Here is a 21,608-nt window from a genome sequence, read left to right on the forward strand (position 1 = left end):
TAACTAAAACAAAGATTAAAAACCAAAATATTTCTCACAATTTTCATTACAATCAGAATTTCGTACAGAGCCTACTAAACCAACCTATTCTAACCCGTAAAGCGAATCGCTCTTACTCAAAGCACCGAATCCACTCAGCTTTATTCCCCAATCAGTCTTTGATGTTGCTTATATGGCTCCATCCCACACAGGAAGCACGATAGGCATCTCCTGGCATGTGATTTCCATCATTCGTAGCAAAATTTCTCCACACCCTAAAGCAAGACATTAACGATGCTACAATTTTTCAACGTTACTCCGAACAAACCGGAGCGTGGAAGGAGAGTGAAAGAGAAAAACAAAGAAAAATGTAACAAAATATTCAATGTGGTGGTGTAGGTGAAAAATTCCATACCATAAGTAAGAAGAAAGGGAAAGATATTTGTACCATCGCAACCAACATCGCCAGGCACGCTACTTGCATGGGATGCATGATATAGCCGTCACGTAGCGGAAAGCTGCCCGTTTGTCGATCACAAAAGAAAGAATTCAAAATTAAATGAATTTTCTAAAACCAAAATGTTGAACCAGAGATGGTACGCTTGTGGATGGTGTAAACAAAAGGTAGATGAAAAAGAAATGGCTTGCTCAACTGGAAGGAAAACTTTTGTTTCCTTAGACGCCTATTTACCGAAATCGTCCGTGGGTTTTTTTTCGCAGACGCAAATGGATTCAGAGAAGCAATGGAACCATGGTTGGGAAGTTATTTTTACACTTCATCTACCTACCCATTATCCACGAATCAAGATCGAAAAATCAACTTCCCGCCAATCGGGAAGGTCTATTGCAGGGTACATTTTGTTTTCACACTTTTTATGCTCATTATTCTTCCGATTGTTTGGATCATCGTTTTCCGTGGGCCCTCGGATTTGGCTGCTGTACTTTGCGTAACAACTTTGCCAGCCGCACATACCTTCGGTACAAACCGTGCACAGGTAGCAAACGTTTCGGTTTTTGCAGATAATTTACAATTATGTGTTTCTTTTTCTTTCGCAAGCTTTTGTAACGCCTATACCTTGATATTTTCACCACTCGTTTGATCCTTCCCGAGACGTGCATCAAACCGTTTATGATAACAGAAACAAAGAAGGAAAACATCAGTAAAACGAATTTCTTTCTCCATCACTCTCACTGAACGGTTCGGTACCTCGTTTGATGGGAATTTATTTCCAAAAGAATATGTAAATAGATATTTTCACCTATTAAGGATGTTTGCTTTGTGGAAGAAATTTGTTACTTTCCACAGAACCTTATCGGATGGGCCAACATTCAATGGAAAAAAGGTTGCTAATGGTTCGGTTTTGTGCCTTTTGTGCCTTTTATGAAACATGAAAGAACAAAACGATTGAGCATCGTAATGAGCTTGATGTTTCTGTGAATTTTATAAAGCGAGGTTAGTTATTTGTAGGTGTTCGTGTTCGTTAAAACGTGAACTGTGAAAAGGTGAATTTGATAATTGGTGAATTTTTCTTCGAATTGGTTTTTGCAGTTTAGCTAAGACATGTTTCATAAAGTCATTTCACTTTACAATTAAATAATTCACTTTAAAGTTGATCGTTTACCGTTCATATCTGCCATAGATATTCTATGCTTAAAAGACACAAAATTATGTTTATGGTTCGTTCAGGACACTTCATCAACAGCCATTTTTATGACCGTATGTTATCTAACAAACGATTTGTCGATATATTTATGTTGCCCTATGCAGGAGCAGTGCCAAGGTTATGCAACGTGTCAACGTCGAGATGTCTTGCTGCAGTGAACGACCGTCCACGGCCATAGGTATCACTCGACAGAGTGAAAGACTTTCAACAATACTGACAGCTCATCCGTCCTACATTTTACACAACCTGCAACGCTCGGTTCAAACCATTAGCGTCCTTCGCAATATTGGCCCTGCTGTCCTGGGCAGCTTTTCCTAAACGACACTGAACGACGACTTCTTTCTATCCAAAGGCAAACGAGCTGTGCCATGTGCACGATACTGCAGTAAGAACGGAATAGACGAGGTTGTTAGTTTGCCTGGCTTGCCGATGGTACCGATGCTTATCTTTGCAGTCGTGCCGTACTGAATTTTAACTGAGACAAATCGTATCGCAAAGAACTTAGAATCGTCGACGGATTGGAAATGGAACACGTAGGGTGGTATGGGTGAACGATTGTTTGAATTGACAGTTTCGAAAGGGTAGTATGTGGGAGGTCAAACTGGAACCATCTATCTGCGGAGATGATATTAGACGAGACATAGAAGACGAGGCTAACTAGCACCGACGTGCTTCGAACGGCGTGCTCGTTGACTGTCCTATAATACAGCTCAATACTGTAATTTATCTTTTGCTCAAATTTGAAATGTGATTGTAATGAAAGCTTTAAATAGTTTAGTAGAAAGTGCTAACAAGAAGTTGACCATTTCGTGTTTGAGATGATCTCAAGTATTTGAAATTGAATCACATTGCAGCATAAAAAGCTAACTCGACAAAACATCGATAGTGGCTTTCATTTTTGAACTATTCAAGGGAATGAAATCCAACAAATGTCATTCATTCCATCATCATTTACACGAATCTAACAAGCCATTACCCGCTGTCATATCTATTTCAAGATTGTTAATTGACACATGCAGCTCGTTCAGTGGAAGTGGAGTGACCGTTTGTAATCTGCTCTTCAGACTGGATAGCGCACAGTGACAGTCACATCCTTCCGAGGGACAATTAAATCTAGCAAAAAGAAAAACATGAAACACCAACCTAAAATGGAGATGGCTTTCATGGCAAGGCAAAGAGGTGAAGAGATAAGTGCCATGGCTAGCGACGTGCTACAGACAACCACACAATGCATCATATCGCGCGCAAAGAGCTTCCTCGTGCTTCTGATTGCGGGATCCCGCACCAGATCGTCAAATAGCTGAAAAAACCAAGTGAGAAATCCATTATCTCGCAAGTGCATTGCAACCATGTGAATGTCGCTTGTCTGTGCTGGTGATTCGAGTTACGGGATGCAATTTGCCATCGCTGACAGCAGCACCGACGTTGTGTGGATACGTTCCCGATATGTCAGTTTCGTTCTTGCGTGGTTGTATTTCGTGGTTCGGGGTTGCTTACTGCAGCAAGCCAATCGATGCGAATGGTTGCTTGGTTCACATTGTGGCCGGTATCAGTTTGCAGCTACGCTACTTCGATACATTACCACTTATTCAGCGATAAAATGTCATCACAAACACCCTCGTGATCCTGCGAAAACGATATTGCGAGCACTTGAATGCTGTAGATCGAAGTAAAGCCAGAATCAATTGTGAGGTAGTGACGATAGCATATTGAATGGAAATGAAAACAATCAATAATATATCGTACAGAATAATCAAGGTGCAGCAAACATAATATCATCAATTAAGAAAAACCCAAAAAAAATCATGATTTACATCAACATTACTCCTACAAATATTTTAGTAACTGACTTCCAAAACCACAAGTTGTTATAAAACATTCTCACTATCACTTACATTAATGAACACCGATCTAAAATTGAAAGAAAAGTATCGAGCACACCACTAAACCGTATTTAGGAAACTCTTTAAGTAACTGTTTAATATTAAGTGTTGGGAATTTTAAAGAATGGTGTAGACGTTGAGTCTACGCGGCCCACGGCCTTCAACGTGGTATGAGTTTCCTTTTTACCAGCTCCACGGAACCAACTAGAGATAGGAAATTTAATTATGATGAAAGATTTAAATCTGAGTGAAAGAGTTAGAATGAAGATTGAACTCTTTTACTAACTTCCCAAAACTTTAATAATTTAAAATAAGTGACGGAGGGAGTTTCGCGGCCTTCATGTCATGATTTAAATCGCGAGTTAACTAGCACATTAGTTAATTCACGATATAAATCGTGATTCAAATTGATTTTTCGCGATTTAAATAGTGAGTTAAAGGTCGCCGTGAAGAATTAAATCGCGAGTTCACTCCATGATTTATTTCTTTGGAAATAAGTCAAATCGCAAAGATTTGTAAACGATCTTCTTCGAGATTATAATTAACTCTCTCTCTAGAAAGATTTAAATCATTCATTAATTTTGAATCATTATGCACAACACAAATACTATCCGTCTATAGCAAACCAGTGTAGTACCTCCTTTAATGACAAATATAGCCAATAAGGTATTAATTCGATTTTTTGCGGAAGTTTTTGAAATTGGTTATAGTATTTTCATAAAAGTGTTGTATGGTATTCTAAAACTTCAGGGATTATTTAATTTAATAAAGGTCAATCAATTGTTATCTTGCTTGTGAATTAGCAATGTTAACTACACTGTTAAAATGTAGGAAAAAGAATACTTTTAAACGGCATATCGAATATATAAAATTTATTCGTACAAAACGTACGTTTGTTGTAAGTTACTTGTTAGACATAAAAACATGGCCATCTTTTTGAAAAGTTAGCATCAAATTACTTTTGTTGAAAGCATGCAATTTAAAATAGCAAAAATCGTTGTGCAAAATAAATCAATTTCCCCTAGAAGGAAACAGATTAGTAACAGTAATCAATAAATAGTTACAATAACAGTAATAAACAATCTAATTGATTAAACTTCGTTAACTCCATTCGACGCATCCCAAACAACATCAATCTCCTGTTGTTTTGCAAGGGTGTTAATGTGTGATGAGCGCTTCAACACTTCGGACTGACTATTTCAGCGACTGGAACTAACGGTGGGATAAACCGTATACTGTTTTTCGCTTTAACTTAAAATTACGCTCTAACGCTTTCTTCCTGAATCTCAAAACGAAGGCCAGCATTCCGTACAGAAGCAAGGGATACAGAATCTCAAGCATAAGCATTTCGATCATGGTTTAGGCGCAAACCTTGGCTCCACGTCTGCCTGGGTGGAAATTGAAACCTTTTACCAGCGGTGGCATAAATTTGAAAACTTTTCAATCCGTAGGGGTACATTTTCTAAGCATCATCGTACCTATGGCAACATCAAACGAGATACAAACGCTTCGCTTTGGTAAGGTCCGTGCCATACGATGACTACCAAGCGTACAGCACGAAAGCTTGCTAGATGAGAATGGTGAACGCTGAGACAATGTCGAGTAAAACTATCTGCCCTCGGTACTGCTCCAACTTTTCTGCTGACAATAAGGGTGTGTACGAATGGATGATGGCACAAACTTTTTCCTCCCCGGACCGGAACCGGAGAAGAAACATTTTCGCTGACAAGGGTAAGCTTACTCGAGCTCGGGGGTTCGACTTCTGGGGTCCGAACACGAGAAGAAACCGGAAAATCCAATAAAGCGGCTTAAGTTTTAGTGACTGAAACGATCGTTTCTGCGGGCTCTCAGCCGTTCGGGCTGAAACTGGGCGACGTTGAGCAAAGGCGAACGGATGGATTTTGCCGGCAGTACTCCGGTTGAACCGGCACATATCAATTGATTGTTTCCATGATGAAACAATCACCGACCATCATACGGTTTTTCGCTCGAATGGTAATTAGATTGACGGTGCAGGAAAACTGCGCAGTACGTTTCTAGGAGAAAAAAATGAACCGATCACTTTTCCTGTTACACTTGTACGGCTTAGTAAGAAAAATAGATTCACCTGCAATAAAACATTCGCAGAAAATTCATTCGCAGGGATTTCTTTCTTGTGATAGCGTACAGTAGCATGAGTAATTGGATTATTCGTTATTTGGAACATTGAACATGCTGGCATTACTGTTGATCCATTGGTTAGACACAAAAACTTCACCAGAATAAATACACATCATTCATTACATTGAAACCTTTTGGAAAAAACGTCATTCATCACTATTTATATTATATTTTATTTGTTTAGATATTTCTTTGTTTCAGTTAAATGTAATCGGTAGATTTCAGTTAAAAAATACAAATTGCGGCTCCCATTAGTTATTTTATCATCAAAATTTACACCAAATAAGAGATAAGCGAGATTCTTGAGTAGTACTTTGCTAGGCATTTATCTAAAGCTTTATCTTCATCTTTATTTAAGTATTATTTCATTATGTAGTTTTAAATATCAGAATGCTGAAAAAATAATAGAACAAAAATCATTGCCTAAAACTCGTGGATCATTACTGATGGGAAAGGGAATATAACTCCAAGCATAAACGATCAACCTAAACGTAGTGAACTGCGCTTACCTTATATCATCTTAAATTCGAAGAGGTAATGGGAGCATACGAAAATCCAACAACTGATAAGAATTCTCGCAACGATGGACAATCACGTTGCAGTTCACAACGGAAGAGACCGTCTGAGAATGCAAGCACATCCCTTCTTCTTCTTCTTTATAGGCACAACAACTACAAGAGGTCTACGCCTGCCACTTCTGGCTTCCTATGACTTTATTTACTCGCAGCTGGATAGTCAGTACTGCGTCCGGATGAGATGTTGGTCCGGTCCGTTTGTGTGAAGACCGTCGCCGATACCATCATGGCACCAGACCCCCAAGCACATCCCTGCTTACTGAAAACTTTCCTAATGGTGGATCATTCTCAACGGAAGCGACCGTCTGAGAAAACAGATACATCCATAGTTGGTTGCGAACTTATCTAACAACCAGATCAACTGCAACGGGAAAGTATAACAGAGAAAGTAGAAACACACCCTCGCGAATGGAGTCATTAGAAAATATGCAATGCAAGGGTGCAAGAGTTCAGATCTATAATACGCTAACACAAAACAAGCATATTGACTTATTTCTATATTGTATTTTGAGTAACATGTTAGAAACTACGCTTCATGTGTATTATAAAAAGTTGCAAATAAATTTTAGATTTTTTAAACTAATTCTATGTGGCTCTACAACCATAAATGAACTTTTCTGGCTTTCCGTGATTGTTTTAAGCCGGAGGAACGATCTTGGTGGAATATACTATCGGTTGTGTGGGGTATTGTGAACTTAGTAAGACATTGTAAATCATTTTATTTGGATCAATGCTAAACACAAGTAACATAAAGTTATTGCTCCAGCACTGGTACGACGACGAGAGTCATCCTGACAGTATTTGTAGTAACGGTTAGCGAAGAACTCAGAAAGACGCTTCCTGGTAGGTTAATAAACCTAACTTAGATAGAAACTTTGTATCTGCCATTTGGCAGTAGGTGTTTTACTACTAGAATTAATATTACTTTAAGTGAAACAATTCATTCATTTATTTAATATGGAAAACATTTCAATTAACTGGAGTAATTTAATGCCAACTTCAATATAATATTAACATCTACATTTCTTTCTCATTTCACTATATATTTCACAGATGCCAAAGTAAACACCCCACGGTTCAACAAACATTCCTGGGTGGCATTTCCAGCGCTTAGAGGAGCATACAAGCATGTACAGGTAGGATGCAAATGTTCAACATTCACCAGCATGAATGTGATGAGTCTATTGCATGCTTGAAAATAAATCAATTGATTAAAACAGTCGAACATTCGGCGTCCATTATGAGTCATCGTTATCTATTATTCATACTGTAGTTATCTCATTTATGAAATTGCACAACAGACAACAGTTTCGAATCATCTGCTATTCAACAAATCCTTTTTAATGCTCCTATTTTCTATCGTTGTATTAGTGTGGTACTTAGAGTATTCGAACCTGTTTTTGCGACAGTTGTAGGTCCATTTTGAAATGATGGTTATTCCAATCATTGCTAGCACAATCACCTCGTCTGCGGTTTCTGACCTTTTCCCGATAGTTTCCATTGCAGGTGCATCAGTGTAAACGTTTGGTATTCGTTTTTGCTTCCAGCTTCTATTATCTAGCAAACATGTACTGAATGGAAAAAATGGAAAACAAAGCAGAATTGTTGTCTTTGCGTCCGGATCGTACATATCACCGGGATCAATTTGTTAAGCCGTTGTTGTAGCGATGGTGAATGAGGTTTGCTTGCGCGTGCTTTTTTTTTGTTGTTTGTTGGTCGATTTTCCATGCGCTTCTTCGTTCCAACTAGCATACGCCACCAAACAGTCGCACTATCAGTGTCAATTCCAAAACCGACACCACACGCGCATACACTTCGATTCCAATCAACGTCCAACGGCGTTATATAGGAGTGCATTTCCTCACCTACGTCCTTTTCGCGACCGTCACAAACGAAGGCACCCAAAGGGTTTCGGCTAACATTCGCACGCGAGCAATCCAACCGTGCGCAATAGCGCGAAGCAACAAAACACGCGCGCACACAAAAAACCCACAAAAAGATAAACTGGCACCCACCACTCGGTCGGTTGGCGTTAAAACAAAGCAATAAAAAAAATCCTTCTAACGTTTTCGTTGCCATCGTGTGTCCTTCCACGCTGCACTTTTCTCGCCCTACATTTTCACTCCAGCTGGCCCGACTGTCGAACACGAATGGTCAGATGAATGGTTTTTGAGCTTTCGGGCGCTTGGCTGTGTTTGTTGCGCGCGGGGTTTTCCACACTTCAACCGCCAGTGTTAGGCTTGGGAAATTTTTCTTCCCACTACAACGCCATTCCCATGGGGCTTTCGCGGGACGGGGGTCGGAATGTCCCACCCGTCCTCACCGCATGCATCGGTGTTATTGTTATGATATTCAAACCAGAACAGAAAGCAGCCCGGTGGCAGCGCGTCACGGCAAAGGTCCTCATTTTTGTTCCGATAATACAGATCCTGCTGTGCGGTAACACCTCGTTTGGTTTGGGTGCGAATGGCGCTTCTGGATGTGTACCGGGGCTGGGTGTGGGTTTTTTGTTAGTTTGTTTGTTGTTTTTTAATTTTTATTTCATCCAAAAACAGACCCCTGCAACGACCGTGCAGTGTTTGAAAACAGTTTGACCGGTGTTTGTTGAGCTGTAGTCGTGAGTGTGTACATTTTTTATGAATTTTATTCGTTTGATGTCGCGTTGTGTGTATAGGTTCTTCTTTTCCACCCTACGGTGGCTTTATGGCTATTGTGTGCTTTAGGCCCGTTTTTATAAAATCGTCTAGTTTCTGCTGGGGTTTACAAAAAGGAAAGCAGAAAAAACAGTCACCACTGTTCGCAAATAATTTTTACTGTTGCAGCCTCGCTATTGGCGCGGTGTTTTCGAGCGAAATTAAATCGCTTGTACATGGAGAATGTATTCACTTAAACGTAAACACTCGGAATTTTTATCCATGCACAAAACGTGTAGTGCAAAAGCTATTCCCAGAAAATCGCTACAACAATACGTGATGTGTGAAAAACTGGCATCGATTGAATTGCACATGCATGTAGTGACGGGAAAATGAAACACATCGGAAACAACACGGTCACTGCTAACATTCTGTTTGTGTATCTTTTCTAATCGGTTTAAACATTTCCTCTTGCAGCAAAACTCTACAAAAGGCTTTATTATTATCCCTCGATATCACACAGCACTAATAATGATGTACGTTCGTTTGTGGCTTCCTCTCTTTTTTTGCGTCCCATTTCCCGTAGCTACACATCGAGTTTCGGCCGGAATCGTTTGATGGAGTTTTACTGCTAACAGGCGAGCGAGACGATTTGACGGGCGACTTTATGGCGCTGCTGCTGCACCAAGGGTTCGTCGAGTTTTGGTATGTATTAAAATGCGTTAAATTCAACCACTTTTCTTATGTGCATCGTTTAACGTTTTGTTTGGATTGCAATGGGAACTTTCGCAAAAAAATATATTAAATTTATCATCAACCCAAAGCTGGGCTCGTTTGCTAGCCAAACTGTTGGTGAATAAATTTTCGCCTATAAAGTAAACCATCAGCACAGTACAGCTTCTGAAAGTGAAACATTTTCACCAGCTCGAACTGCAAAACTGGTCGCAAATGAAGCGCACCCGTACCCGTCGCTGCCCACCCGTTTAGTGAGGGTGCCATTTTGGCTAATGGCCGCAACCATTAGCTGTAACCCGTTGTAAGGGAAGGGTTGTTGTTTGTGCAGAAGTAAAAATAAAAAAATCTACATAGTCAAAGAATCTGCTTCCGGTACGCAACGAACGCCCTTTCCGTTCCCGTTTTCGCTTTATTTTAATGCAACACATTTTCCCATCCCAACTAGTACCCTGTGGCTCTCGAACGCAATTCATTCCGGCTTTCTCCAGGACCTGACAGCAAGTGCGCCTCGCTCAAAACGTTCAGCCAACTTTACACTTTTACACTTAAAAATAGATCCATTCCATCGGGCTGTTTGCTTTGGGTGCGCTTAATTTACAAATACACCACACGAAACAGTGCTTGCCGCTTTAAAGTCGGAGCGATCGGACGGGTTGCTGGCAATGGGATGGTTTGAACATTTTCGGTGCTTTTTGCTCATGTTTTCTTGATGTGTTCTGCTCTATGTTTTCTTTTTCGCTCCCTCATCTACGTTGCAATGTTCGAAAATGTTTGTCAACAACTTAATTGAGTTACAGCCGAGGGTTTTGCCATAAATGGTGTTGCTCCATTCGACCGGAACGGTAGAATAGAATAACGCAACGAAGGATATTGACTTGGTTCAAGTGCACGTGACAACGATAAGGGAAAAGCATGGCAGCCAGTCGGCGGATGATGGAGCTTCTCTTTTTTTTTTGTTAATAACGTTATTTCCAGCATCTCGATCCGTCCTTTTACGTCTGTTTGCTTGTTTTTGTCGAAGACTCGTGGCCCTCGCCGTGTTTCGGTGTGTATTTTGTTTTTGTGCTTTATGGTCACGTTGATTGGCGCGGTAGATTGGTATAGATCCTTTCATGGTGGAAAATTGTAGCCAGCGAAGCGAAATAAAATGTATTTTGATTGGAAACTGGACGCAAACGTCAAAGGTAAACACGAAATCGTTGAACGGTATGGTACCCCGTTTTACTGGATTGATTAAATTGATTTGATGATTGAAACGGTAGCTTGTGTGCGGAACTTTCTACAGCTGCTACTGCCCCAAAGAAGCCGCTATCTTTCGGTTTGAGAGACAACATAAATTAACATTATTATTTCTACATTTCAAGTGATGGTAATTTTTATACAACGCATCAAAAACTATTTCCACTAACAAAGCCATTTTCTTGATGACTTGTGTTTCAACTATCAGTATTGAGCTATGGCTACAATTATTGCTGCCCGCAGTACAAAACTACACAACATCTTCATCCCTCAGCCATCCGGTTCCAATTGCCGGAAACCAACCGGGAGACCACGGTTAGTGTGCCGCCCGTCCCAAGGATTACGCTCGAAATTCGTGTCGAGGCTTTGCCGGTGAGGAGACAAAAACTTGCGCCCATAAATCAGCTGGCAACTGATATTTATGTGTACATTAATTTCCTAGGAATGTTCAATTATGCAAGATAAATGTATGTGTTGAACCACTTCGACAGGCTGGTTTGGGTGGTTCCGGAGCGAAAGCAAATGGCGCTACTGCTCAGCCCGGCACTAGCGATGGCGAACACCGCTTTTCCGCTTTGTTACTCGCTGGACATATATGTTCGTATGGGTGCAGGTCGTGCATCCCGGTTGGTGGGTCACCATTCCTGTCCCGGAGGAGGACGTAACTGTGGGGAGATAGTGATGGTATTGGGTGGCTGTGCCCAGCGTCTGATGCCAGAGGTTCCTGCTACCGACTGTGGTAAATGGAAAATATTTGCCAACCATTTTTCATGATTCGAGGCTTGTGGTACCTCTACAGTGTCTTGTTTAGCTACTGCAACAGACACACATACATGGTACTTCCCAGTTTCGAAAAGGTTTACAATGGAAATAGAGAAAATAAGTAAAATGATAAAGAAGAGCACACCGCACCTGTTGATAAATAAAAGCCTAGAAAAGTTATAAAAATGTATGAATTATATTCACGAGTGTTGTATAAAGAAAATGAAAATTAATAAAACAAGCAACAATAAATTAATTAAACAACAACATGCAATACATTCACACCAAGCAAAAGGATTACTGGAAGCAAGATAAGACAAGTGTATAAAATACAATCCAGTTAGTTACGTTAGCCCCGTGTGGCCTGTTGAAATGAATTTTCATGGAGATAGCACATAAAACTTAACACAAAATGTTATTTATATTGTTCAAAATGAATGTACGCCTTTTTTAATATGGGAGCTAATTTAGTTAAAGCTCTATTCCATACGAATAGAAGCACTAAATAAAGTAATTTATTACTGGACGAAAGCTTCTCACAAGATAAATGTATCTTTCTCACGTGCTATGGTACATGTTGCATCAACCACAATGTCTTCCTTCTCCAATGATCCCGCAAAGCTCTCTCCTAACTTCCCTGTTGGAATGGAAAATTGCCACTGACCCACATCGTCGCCAACCGCCCGAAGGGAACTTCTATTGATGTTAATTTTTCCTTTCCGATAGTCTCTTCCGTTACCAGGCCAGCACACTGCGAGCGAAGTAGATCGATGGCCATTACTCGAGCGCGAAAGTGGAACGAATTAGTTTTAATTGATGATAGATGAAGATGGTGAAGAAATATTATCGGCACGTTTTATTTATTTCCTGCAGAACGCGATCCTTGTCGCGATGGGTATGGTGGCGGTGCGATGCTCCTACAGGGCTTATTGAGCACTTTGATTGTGACTTTGATGGGGCTATGGTCGTTTCGCTTTCGATCGCAATCCCCTATAAAGTGGTACCGATTCAATGAAGAACAATATTTTGAACCATCCCATTGTTCTCCACTCTTGTCATTGGAAAGGATAATTTTCGCATCGTTAAACTGAAGCTGAATGGCGCGATGGAGCCAACTCGTGCAACTTACCTCGCTAGACAGTCGCTGTGAGCGTCCACGAGCATCCTAAAGGGAATGGTTGGTGGCCATTCGTTTAAAAGTGGGAATTGGGAAATCGTATGGCAGACAGGGAAAAGTTTGCCGTCTCTCCTCCAGCGACAAGATGGCGAAACTTTCCTATTTTAATCTGTTCACCGGTAAGCCGATTGTGTTGGACTTTACTTTCGTGAATGCTTCCAACAGTTAAAATGAGAAATTTATCTTCTAACGAACTACCGAGCAAATTGGGTTTACCGTCGAAGATAAATTACTTGCTCGGAGGCAATGTATTGTGCTCGAGGCTGTATGGCATTTTTGAATGATTTCATTTTCAATTAAATTGCGGTGGGGATGTCTAATTTGTTACCTTTTTAGAGCACAATTGCGTCCGACTTATGGGATCCGTATCACTATCTATTTTGTTCGATGTTTCACCAATTGTGTCCTTTTCTCCATTCGCAGGTTCGATTGCGGTTCCGGTATGGGTCGCGTCAAATCAGAGGAAACAATCGTACTGAACCAGTGGAACACGATCACCATCTACCGACATCGTTGGGACGCATGGCTCGTCCTGAATCAGGGCAATCGTGTGCAGGGTCGTTCGAAGGTAAGAACCAGTTCTTCACAAATTTAAAGTCAACCCAAAATATATCTTTCGACCTCTGGGGAAAATAGCTCGCGTAGCTTCTCTATTTCTGGCGGAACTACACCCACGGGTTTTCGTTCCATTCCGACACGATTGTGGTATTTGGGGTGGAAGCACTGCAGCAGTATATCGTTGGCCGGGCGTATTGCATCACAAAGACCACAAATTTCATCAGGATTGTTTGTATATTCCACAACAAAAGAATGTTGTGCATTGCACCGCAATGCAATGCCAACTGGAATCGGAGCGCCGTCGGGAAAGCCCGAGTTGTCCGGAACCGCAAGACGCCAAGATGAAGGCGAACTTTCTTCCCGATTGGAACTTCTTCCGGTTTTGGCAATCGGAGTGCAGCAGAGTTGCGTTCCGGTAGAAGGAAATTGCAGTATTGTGCTGTGAACGGAAGAATACAAATTGATTATTTTTGCAACTTTGCTGTGAGTCGGAAACTTGCCAGTGGGTGGACGGATGCTGCCCGCTTGTTTCGACCCGGATCTGCCTTACTTGTGGTAGATTTGTATGACGTCTGTTTGAGCTGTATGGATCGTTACTGCATTCATATACAAATAAATAGCATTCTTTGCTGGCACTGTTGGTGGTGGATATTTTGTAGGAAAGTGTTCTTAGTTCTTCATTGGTTCAAGCTATTCATTTTTGTTTTAGGTTGTCGAGTACAATAAGTTTCTGGACTTTGATTTCTTTTCGACATAGGTATTAATAGTTTTATTTTTACACCATTTAAGCAAATGTATCTATGTATCAGTATTTTCGGAATATTGACGATAAAGTGTACTAAAACTTAAACACAAATTAAACATATTTCCTAGAATATTATATCGAAAAGTAATATAGATTAAGAATTAGCATATTCGTCTAGATTTCATAGTCTAGGTAAAATCATATTGAAATTCTGTTCCTTTAACGTTACTAGTTTCCCTGTATTTTAATCAGTATACCCAACGATTTGTTGCTCCCGTATTATGATTATGAAATCTTCTATAAAACAACTTATCTTGTTTAGTATAATCAGGTTCGAGGATAGCTAAGTCCTAGCTATTTGATTATGAATATTTTAACTTCTCTTCAGCTCGTTGAAAGACTCTTTCAATGAAATAAACTTTAAAGAGTTAACGGCTATGAACGACTAGATTTGATTAAAACTATGGAATGAATCATGCTTATTAGGCTTAGTTCTTTCAACTGAGATCGCCCTCTCAGATAGATTTCTTACATTTAATTGTTACATTCACTTGTACAAAGGATGCCTTGAAGGTTTAGTTTCTATTACTCAATCAATAACACATTTAAAACATGCAACATTCATGCATTGATTTAATGGCTAATTCTCCCAACAGTTACAATCGTTCTGTTCGTGACTAATTGATCGTCGTTTGTATTGAATGATATCATGTTCCCAGCAATAATCTAACCGTGCACAATCGTTTAAAATAATATTTTCGTTACCATCAATTGCATGTAAATCAATTTTGCTACATCCCCCATTTACGACGCGTTTCCGCTGAAGGTATTCCGATTTTTGACTCCTGTAGATACTACCAACCGGACTTTCACTGTACTACACCTAGCACAAACTCACCGTCGGAATGTTGTCGGAATTAACGATTTTACAACGACATGCTAGACCTTCCATTCTCACCCCCAAACCTGACTTTCATTCTGTGCCTTTCCGGTTCGCTTCCGGAAGCAGCGCAGATAGGTTTCCGGGGCAAAACCAGTTGCATAATCCCTGTCCGCTGTCCCTATCAACGCACCGGTCCGGGGAGCTTAATACCGTCAGTGCGGTATAAAGGCCGGAAACAATGGGATTTTAATTATGTTTACTCTCTAGATTACAGCTGGGTGCTTCGGAAGACACGAACAATTCTCCATTGCAAAACACTTCCCTGGATGGAGCCTGTGGTTGAAAGCCCGAGCGTCGATGGGGGTTCTCGTCGATATGCTCCACAGCTTGGTTGCGGTGGACGAAGGTTCGGTGCCCAATGGTGGGCGCTATTGTGTAGCGATGACTGTACAGTGTCGGTCGCCGTGTACGCCTCAATAAATTAGGATGGGGTTAAGTAATTCTCAAGATTGGACCATTTGTCATCGATTGAGTGCCGGAAGCTGAAGCACGTTGTGGAAGGTCGACCTAAGGGTGGTCAAGGTGGCGCACTAGATCTTACTCGTTTTCATTAGATCCGAACACACACGTGGGATCTTTCCGGCTAGCTTAAGGGCAACGGTATTTCCCGATGACAATATCAAGCAGCTTTGGCGTCAAGTTCGAAAATCCTTGGGATTGTGGAAGATATCATATCGAACATTTCCTTTCAACGGCTTATCTTAAATTGATTCTAAGAATCGATGAACAAACAAACTGTTGGCAGACACGTTTCTGTTCTGAAATTTTCACTCCATTCAGCATGTGCAGATTTCAATATCCAATCTAAACATATTCGTCAGCGGAAGAACTCGAAGAAAGAATTTGCATGGCTTGCATGATGTGTTTTGACGGTGCTTATTTTGAACAGCATTCGAATTCAGTTCAATACTGATCTCGAAATTGATTGTCTCCACTGGTAACGAATGGAAACCTGGTGTCAAATGAACATCAAATGAACAACTGATGTGCCGGCAATGGATTAACGATTTTAATGCACAATAAAATTACTGACTTGAACGAACGCACTCAATTAAAAGTGGCGAGCGGTTCGGAGGGCTTGCACACAGTACATCAATTATGCATCGAACCAAATTGTTGATCCGTGTAAATGCTGCCCAGACTTACGATTTGTGCCACCACTGCTAAAGTTCAAACGGTACGGGTGGAACATTTTCTACCAAACTTCCGTGCACGAGGTTAATGTTTGCTTTCATTTCCTACCATAAATTGTCAACATTGGTGCGATGACGATAATTTTGACCCTGACGACATACGGCGACCCTCGACATTGTCGGGCAAGATATGATCGGAGCAGAACAGTGAACAGGCTCTGGCCAAGAAGCTTGCCGGTATGCGTGGAAAGCTAGTGAGAAAATTGATGTTAAATGAAGTGAAAATTTTCAAGCGAGTTACGGTGTGATTATGTGGGTTGAAATCGAGATGTGTCCTTGCACCCACCGCATCGTAAGCCTCCTCGCCAAGCTACTGAGTGCTTTGATTTCGGGTTCAAACGGGTAGACGATTTTCGGTGAACGGCAAACTGGGGAGCCGGTAGCAATATGGCAGGGATTCAATTTGCAGCTAATGACTTAATATATCAGCTCGGCGGGCAATAGGACCAAAGCAGTGGATGGTTAACGATGTGCCTATAGCCACTACTGCACTTTCGAGCAGAGAAATCCTTCTGATTAACGACGTGCTTAAGCCAGTGGTCTTGGAACATATTAGCTCGAAGGATCGAACGCGACTTGAGCTCGAACAATGTACCTCGTACATACGGTACGAAAGTGATTGTCGATATTACGGTAAGACGTTTGGCCAGCAATGTGCTCAATAATAGATGATTGACTGCACAGGTCATTGGATGTATATAAAAGATTAGACTCTCTCTATTGTGCATTCAATTGACCGTTTTAGTTTCATGAAATTGTGGTGGTTTTAACAGAACGAAAGAGTCATTTGTTATATTAGAAAGGAAAGCAATACAAAGAAAAATAGTATTGATTCTAAATAGTGAGTAAAGGTGTAAAAGTATGTAAAGGTTGGAGCGGCCAGGTGGAGTATATGATAGCAGCGCCGGTTTTCACACGGCAGAAAAACCATCATTCATATAGATCGTGTTTTGCCAATATCTGCTATAACATTCATCACCGATACTATTCTTGAGCACTGGAACGTTTATTCATGATAAAATTCAAATATTATCTTTTAGTCTGATGCTTTCGCTAAAATTGAACCGCGTCATGTCGCGTTCTACGTCTTCAGCTTAGTCTCATCAAAATCACATCAAATTTTCCTAGGAAAAAAAACATACTGCATTACCGAAAATTTCTACCCGCACATTTACATCATCAGTTTGATAAACAGAACAAAAAGTAGGCGACGTACAACGAACTTCAAACAGCACGCCATCGCTGCTGTCCTAGTGTCAGTTCAATCAACTCACCTTTACGTCTTGATCTTGGTGGTGGTTCTGCTATTGTTAACAGTAATTTCTTATTTTGTTTTTTGTCCTCTTTCTTCATTTTCCCCGCAGGGTCTGTTTTCGCGCATTACCTTCCGTGAGCCGGTGTTCCTCGGTGGATACGGAAACATCACTGGCCTGGACCGGAAGCTTCCCGTCAGCACCGGTTTTACCGGATGTATACGAAAGTTTGTCGCTAATGATCACGATTACAACTTCCAGCAAGGCGCACTTGGCGACGTGGCTCATGGATTCGATATCCGTAAGTAAAAGTTTACTGACACATAACAGTAACGAAAAACAAAAAATACTAAACCACCGATACACGGTTGCGATAGAATGTGTATCGTTAGGCGTGAAAAACAAACCTCCAACAAATGCGTGTCTTGTGGATTTGAAAGCTTCTCTTACTTATGCATGGTATGGAATTTGCTTCGTCCTCTCGCCGCCTTCAACCGCCGGTACGCTTATTTGGTCCCATCCTTCTTACCCATGGCATAAATCGACATCGTGTCTACACTTTCCAGTTTATTTGTTCGCTTAAACTTGGCCCAGGGTGTGTAAATGTGTCTAAATGGAGATTGAGGATCACACACAGCACGATGCACAAATAATCCAGTTAGACAAACAAGTCACCCAAAACGCACGGACACAAACGAACGAATGTGAAAATTGAAGGCAAAAAAACTGTAAAACAAACTAGTATTGTATTGTATTTTTTTCTCTAATACCAGCAAAGATTCTCCATCCAACCTCATCGAACCCGACCATTGCAAATGTAGCATTGGTTTTGACTGCTTGGACAGAATTAGTTCACGCGTCGTGGCGAAAACAAAAAGGGCAGGAAGTTTAACAACTTGAAGAAAAGAAAATCATAAGCTTTCACCCAGTGAGAGGGATGAAAACTTTCCCCAAATTAGTTTCACAACTTTTGTCGACCAGCTAGCGTGGAAAGCAAGTCTGGTATCATCGATCGCTGCTTTGGTTCAAGCAGTTAAAAATAAAAGACCCTCGTTCGGTTCCATCTTCTTGGAAGCACGTTTCAAATGCCTTGGGGTGCAAGTTTTCGACAGCATGATCGTTTTCCGAAAGGGTAAAGGTTCGTTGCTGCTGGTAAATTTTGCGTACCATTGAAGAACATGAATAATGCAAGAAAGAAAGAGAACCAATGATATTTTGCTGAAAATGGTCGGTGTCCATTGAATTGTTGTCAAAAAAATTGTTCTTTCTTGTTTTAAATATTACATAGTACAACACAATTTTATCAAAAGCAAATTTTTTTATTCAACTAGAAGTATCTTACGAAAACACACTGTTCACCATAGTAAATTATGGTAACCCTAAGCTGTATCCTTAAAACGAATATTTCGTATATTGTAGACCTTAATACTAAAAAACAGATCGGCACTAATATAAAATGCCTGTCAAATTAGTTTAGTTTCTTTATACCGAAACACTGACCAAGACATTTGCACCACCCCCAAGCATGTTGGTTTCTTATGGCTGCTCTTTCACTCACGCTCCCTAGCTTTGGCCATCGGTAAACTTTTTTGGTCCGAAATACTCCTTTCGTACCGTTTCGCCCCATGTTTGTCTCGTGAGATGCACCGGAGTGCTTTTGCATTCGTAGTGAAAGCTTGGCGGAGGAAAACTTAGGCGCAGCACCATTTTCTACCGCAACGGAATCGCGTGATATCGTGTTGCAAACTTAACTGCACTTTTTTGTGCCCATCTTAGTTTTAAACTTCATTCCATTAGCACACAACACCGACCGACCGACGATTCGGTGTGGGATGGTGGCATGGATGGGTAATGTTGTGCGGGTGTAGCCGAGAGCACCGGAGATAACTGAATTAAGCGGAAGCGCCATTCTCCCAGAAGGGCTTTTACGACTGCAGGCGTGTTTCCTCTGCCTTCGTTCATTTGCACTTGGCTCCAGCTTTCCAGCGATGATCGCACTGCGTTACAATTTAATTAAATGATAATTAATTTCTCTACCAACGAATTCCTTTGCCTCTTCGGTGCCTTGAGCCGAAAAAAGTCGATGTAGTTTTTTTTTGTAGATATTCTCCTTTTTTTACATAGTCATAATCATTTATATTTATCCCTTGCTACAGCGTAAATGTTTCTCCAGTGTACTTTGTTTGGTAACCGTATCCTATAAAATCGCGAAGGTTGGGTTAATTGTATGTCAAAAATAACGTTCGCCTGCATGTTTCACAGTTCTGTAGCAGAATGGCTCACATTCGATATTTCATCCTTACTCTTCGTCTCTTTTTTCCTCTTATTTCCATATCAATTTTCCTACCATCCATCCCTTTGGTTTCGTGCACGATGGTATGTGTTGCTATGACGACGGTGATGATGGTGATGGTGCCGGATCAAACAATAAATAATGGAAAAATGGAACACAAATCGCGGAACAAACCAAACAACAACAACATCACACAACACAACATAAACACTGTTCACGCGACTCAAACCCACCATACACGTGTATCGCTCAAACGAACGGAAAACTGAATAATGGGAAATGAAAAATATGGAAACATCATGATGATAATGCTGGCGCTGCTGTTGCTGCTGCTACCACCAATGGACTGGCTGTATGGAACCATCCACCCATCCGATGGTTGCGACCGCAACTGCGAACCGTTTGGATCACAAATCGTGCAGAGGAATGCATAACCGATCGGTGCAGTCGCTATCCGTGCCAACACGGCGGTAAATGTCTGCCGTCGGATGACGGTGCCATCTGTCTCTGTCCGCTGGGATTTGGCGGTGATTTATGCGAGATGCGACTGGATTTACAGGTACGTGATTAATAGAGAAATAGCGTGTAACGGGAAGAAGCTGCTGGTAAAGCACCCTCGCCAATAGGTAGTTAAGTGCCAGCAAATGGTTGTTACTTTTTTCTACTCGTTTCTGGTGCGGGTTTCGTTTGCTTTTTGCAAAAAAGAAACAGAAAAATAAATCATGAAGAGCAGAAAATAATTTCATGTTGTTGGGACGCAACCAAACATGATCAGCAAAAGATGGACAGGTTAATCTAGTCAATGAATTTAAAATTGTAGAAACAAATTAAAATAGTTTGCTCTTATTATTTCAAAAGTGTTATAGTTCTCTAGCGATATATTTTGCCTGATAGAGTGTCTACACCTGATAGATTATTGGAATGGCCCAGTGGTGTATTGGTAGCGGCGCCACTCTTAACACGACAGGTCCGGTCCAAAAGCCCATCCGGACCAAACCTCCGTACGCAGAACTGAATATCCTGCTATGGGGTATTAAAGTGAAAGAGAGCCAGAAATAGCAGGTCTAGATCTCTCGAAATTTTCATGCCCATAAAGAGAAAAGAGAGTGTCTAAACAGTGTGATTCTGATGAATTAGATTAAAATCTCCAATTTTTGTGTTCCAAAAAGTATCATGTGTAATGTATCATTGACAATGTATTCAGAAGAGTCATAACTGTGAATTTTCGATAAAGAATCAATCCAATTTTTGCTGACTCTCAAAATATTCATAGAACCATCTTAACGATTCAAGAGTTATGAATTTTCCAAAATTTAGAATCCCCAAAAGAACTAAAAACCTTCAACAATTCATGAACTGCTAAGAAAATTCTGTTCAAATAACCGAATCACTGTTAGTATTCCACTACGTCAACCAATTGTAAATAGTTTTTTTTATAGTAACTGTTCTAGTTTCCAATTAATAGTATGGCTCGGTAAGGTGATGGATTGATCAACGATAGGGCGATAGGAATTTAAAAGCAATCTACGTTGTCCAAGCATTGTAAAGTGGATTAGTTTTTTTTTTTTTCGTTACAACGGCCTGGCCGTATCGACTTATTTTACCACGTAGCCAGGGATAGTCAGTCCTTGCTACGGGGGATTGGCCCGGATGGGATTTTGGTCCGGTCCGTTCGTGTGAAGACCGGCTCCGCTACCATCACGTCACCGGGCCGCCCCAAAAGTGGATTAGTTGTTAACAAAAAAATAGTCAGCTCAATTGATTAATGCAGTCTAAATGCTAAGAGATCATCAGTATAAAATTCATGTTTACAACA

General features: G+C 40.8%; 1 protein-coding gene across 1 annotated transcript in view; it reads left to right on the forward strand.

Moving 5' to 3' along the window:
• LOC128715359 (uncharacterized) overlaps positions 1-21,608 on the forward strand; it is a 108,676-nt gene that overhangs the window by 58,281 nt on the left and 28,787 nt on the right. Inside the window, exons 5-9 of the mRNA XM_053810241.1 lie at positions 7,315-7,397; positions 9,481-9,599; positions 13,231-13,375; positions 17,611-17,800; positions 20,215-20,351. Coding sequence (XP_053666216.1) covers positions 7,315-7,397; positions 9,481-9,599; positions 13,231-13,375; positions 17,611-17,800; positions 20,215-20,351 — 674 coding nt within the window. The remainder of the gene's footprint in view (positions 1-7,314; positions 7,398-9,480; positions 9,600-13,230; positions 13,376-17,610; positions 17,801-20,214; positions 20,352-21,608) is intronic.

The sequence above is a fragment of the Anopheles marshallii genome, chromosome 3 (genome assembly GCF_943734725.1).
Source record: "Anopheles marshallii chromosome 3, idAnoMarsDA_429_01, whole genome shotgun sequence".
NCBI lineage: Eukaryota > Metazoa > Arthropoda > Insecta > Diptera > Culicidae > Anopheles > Anopheles marshallii.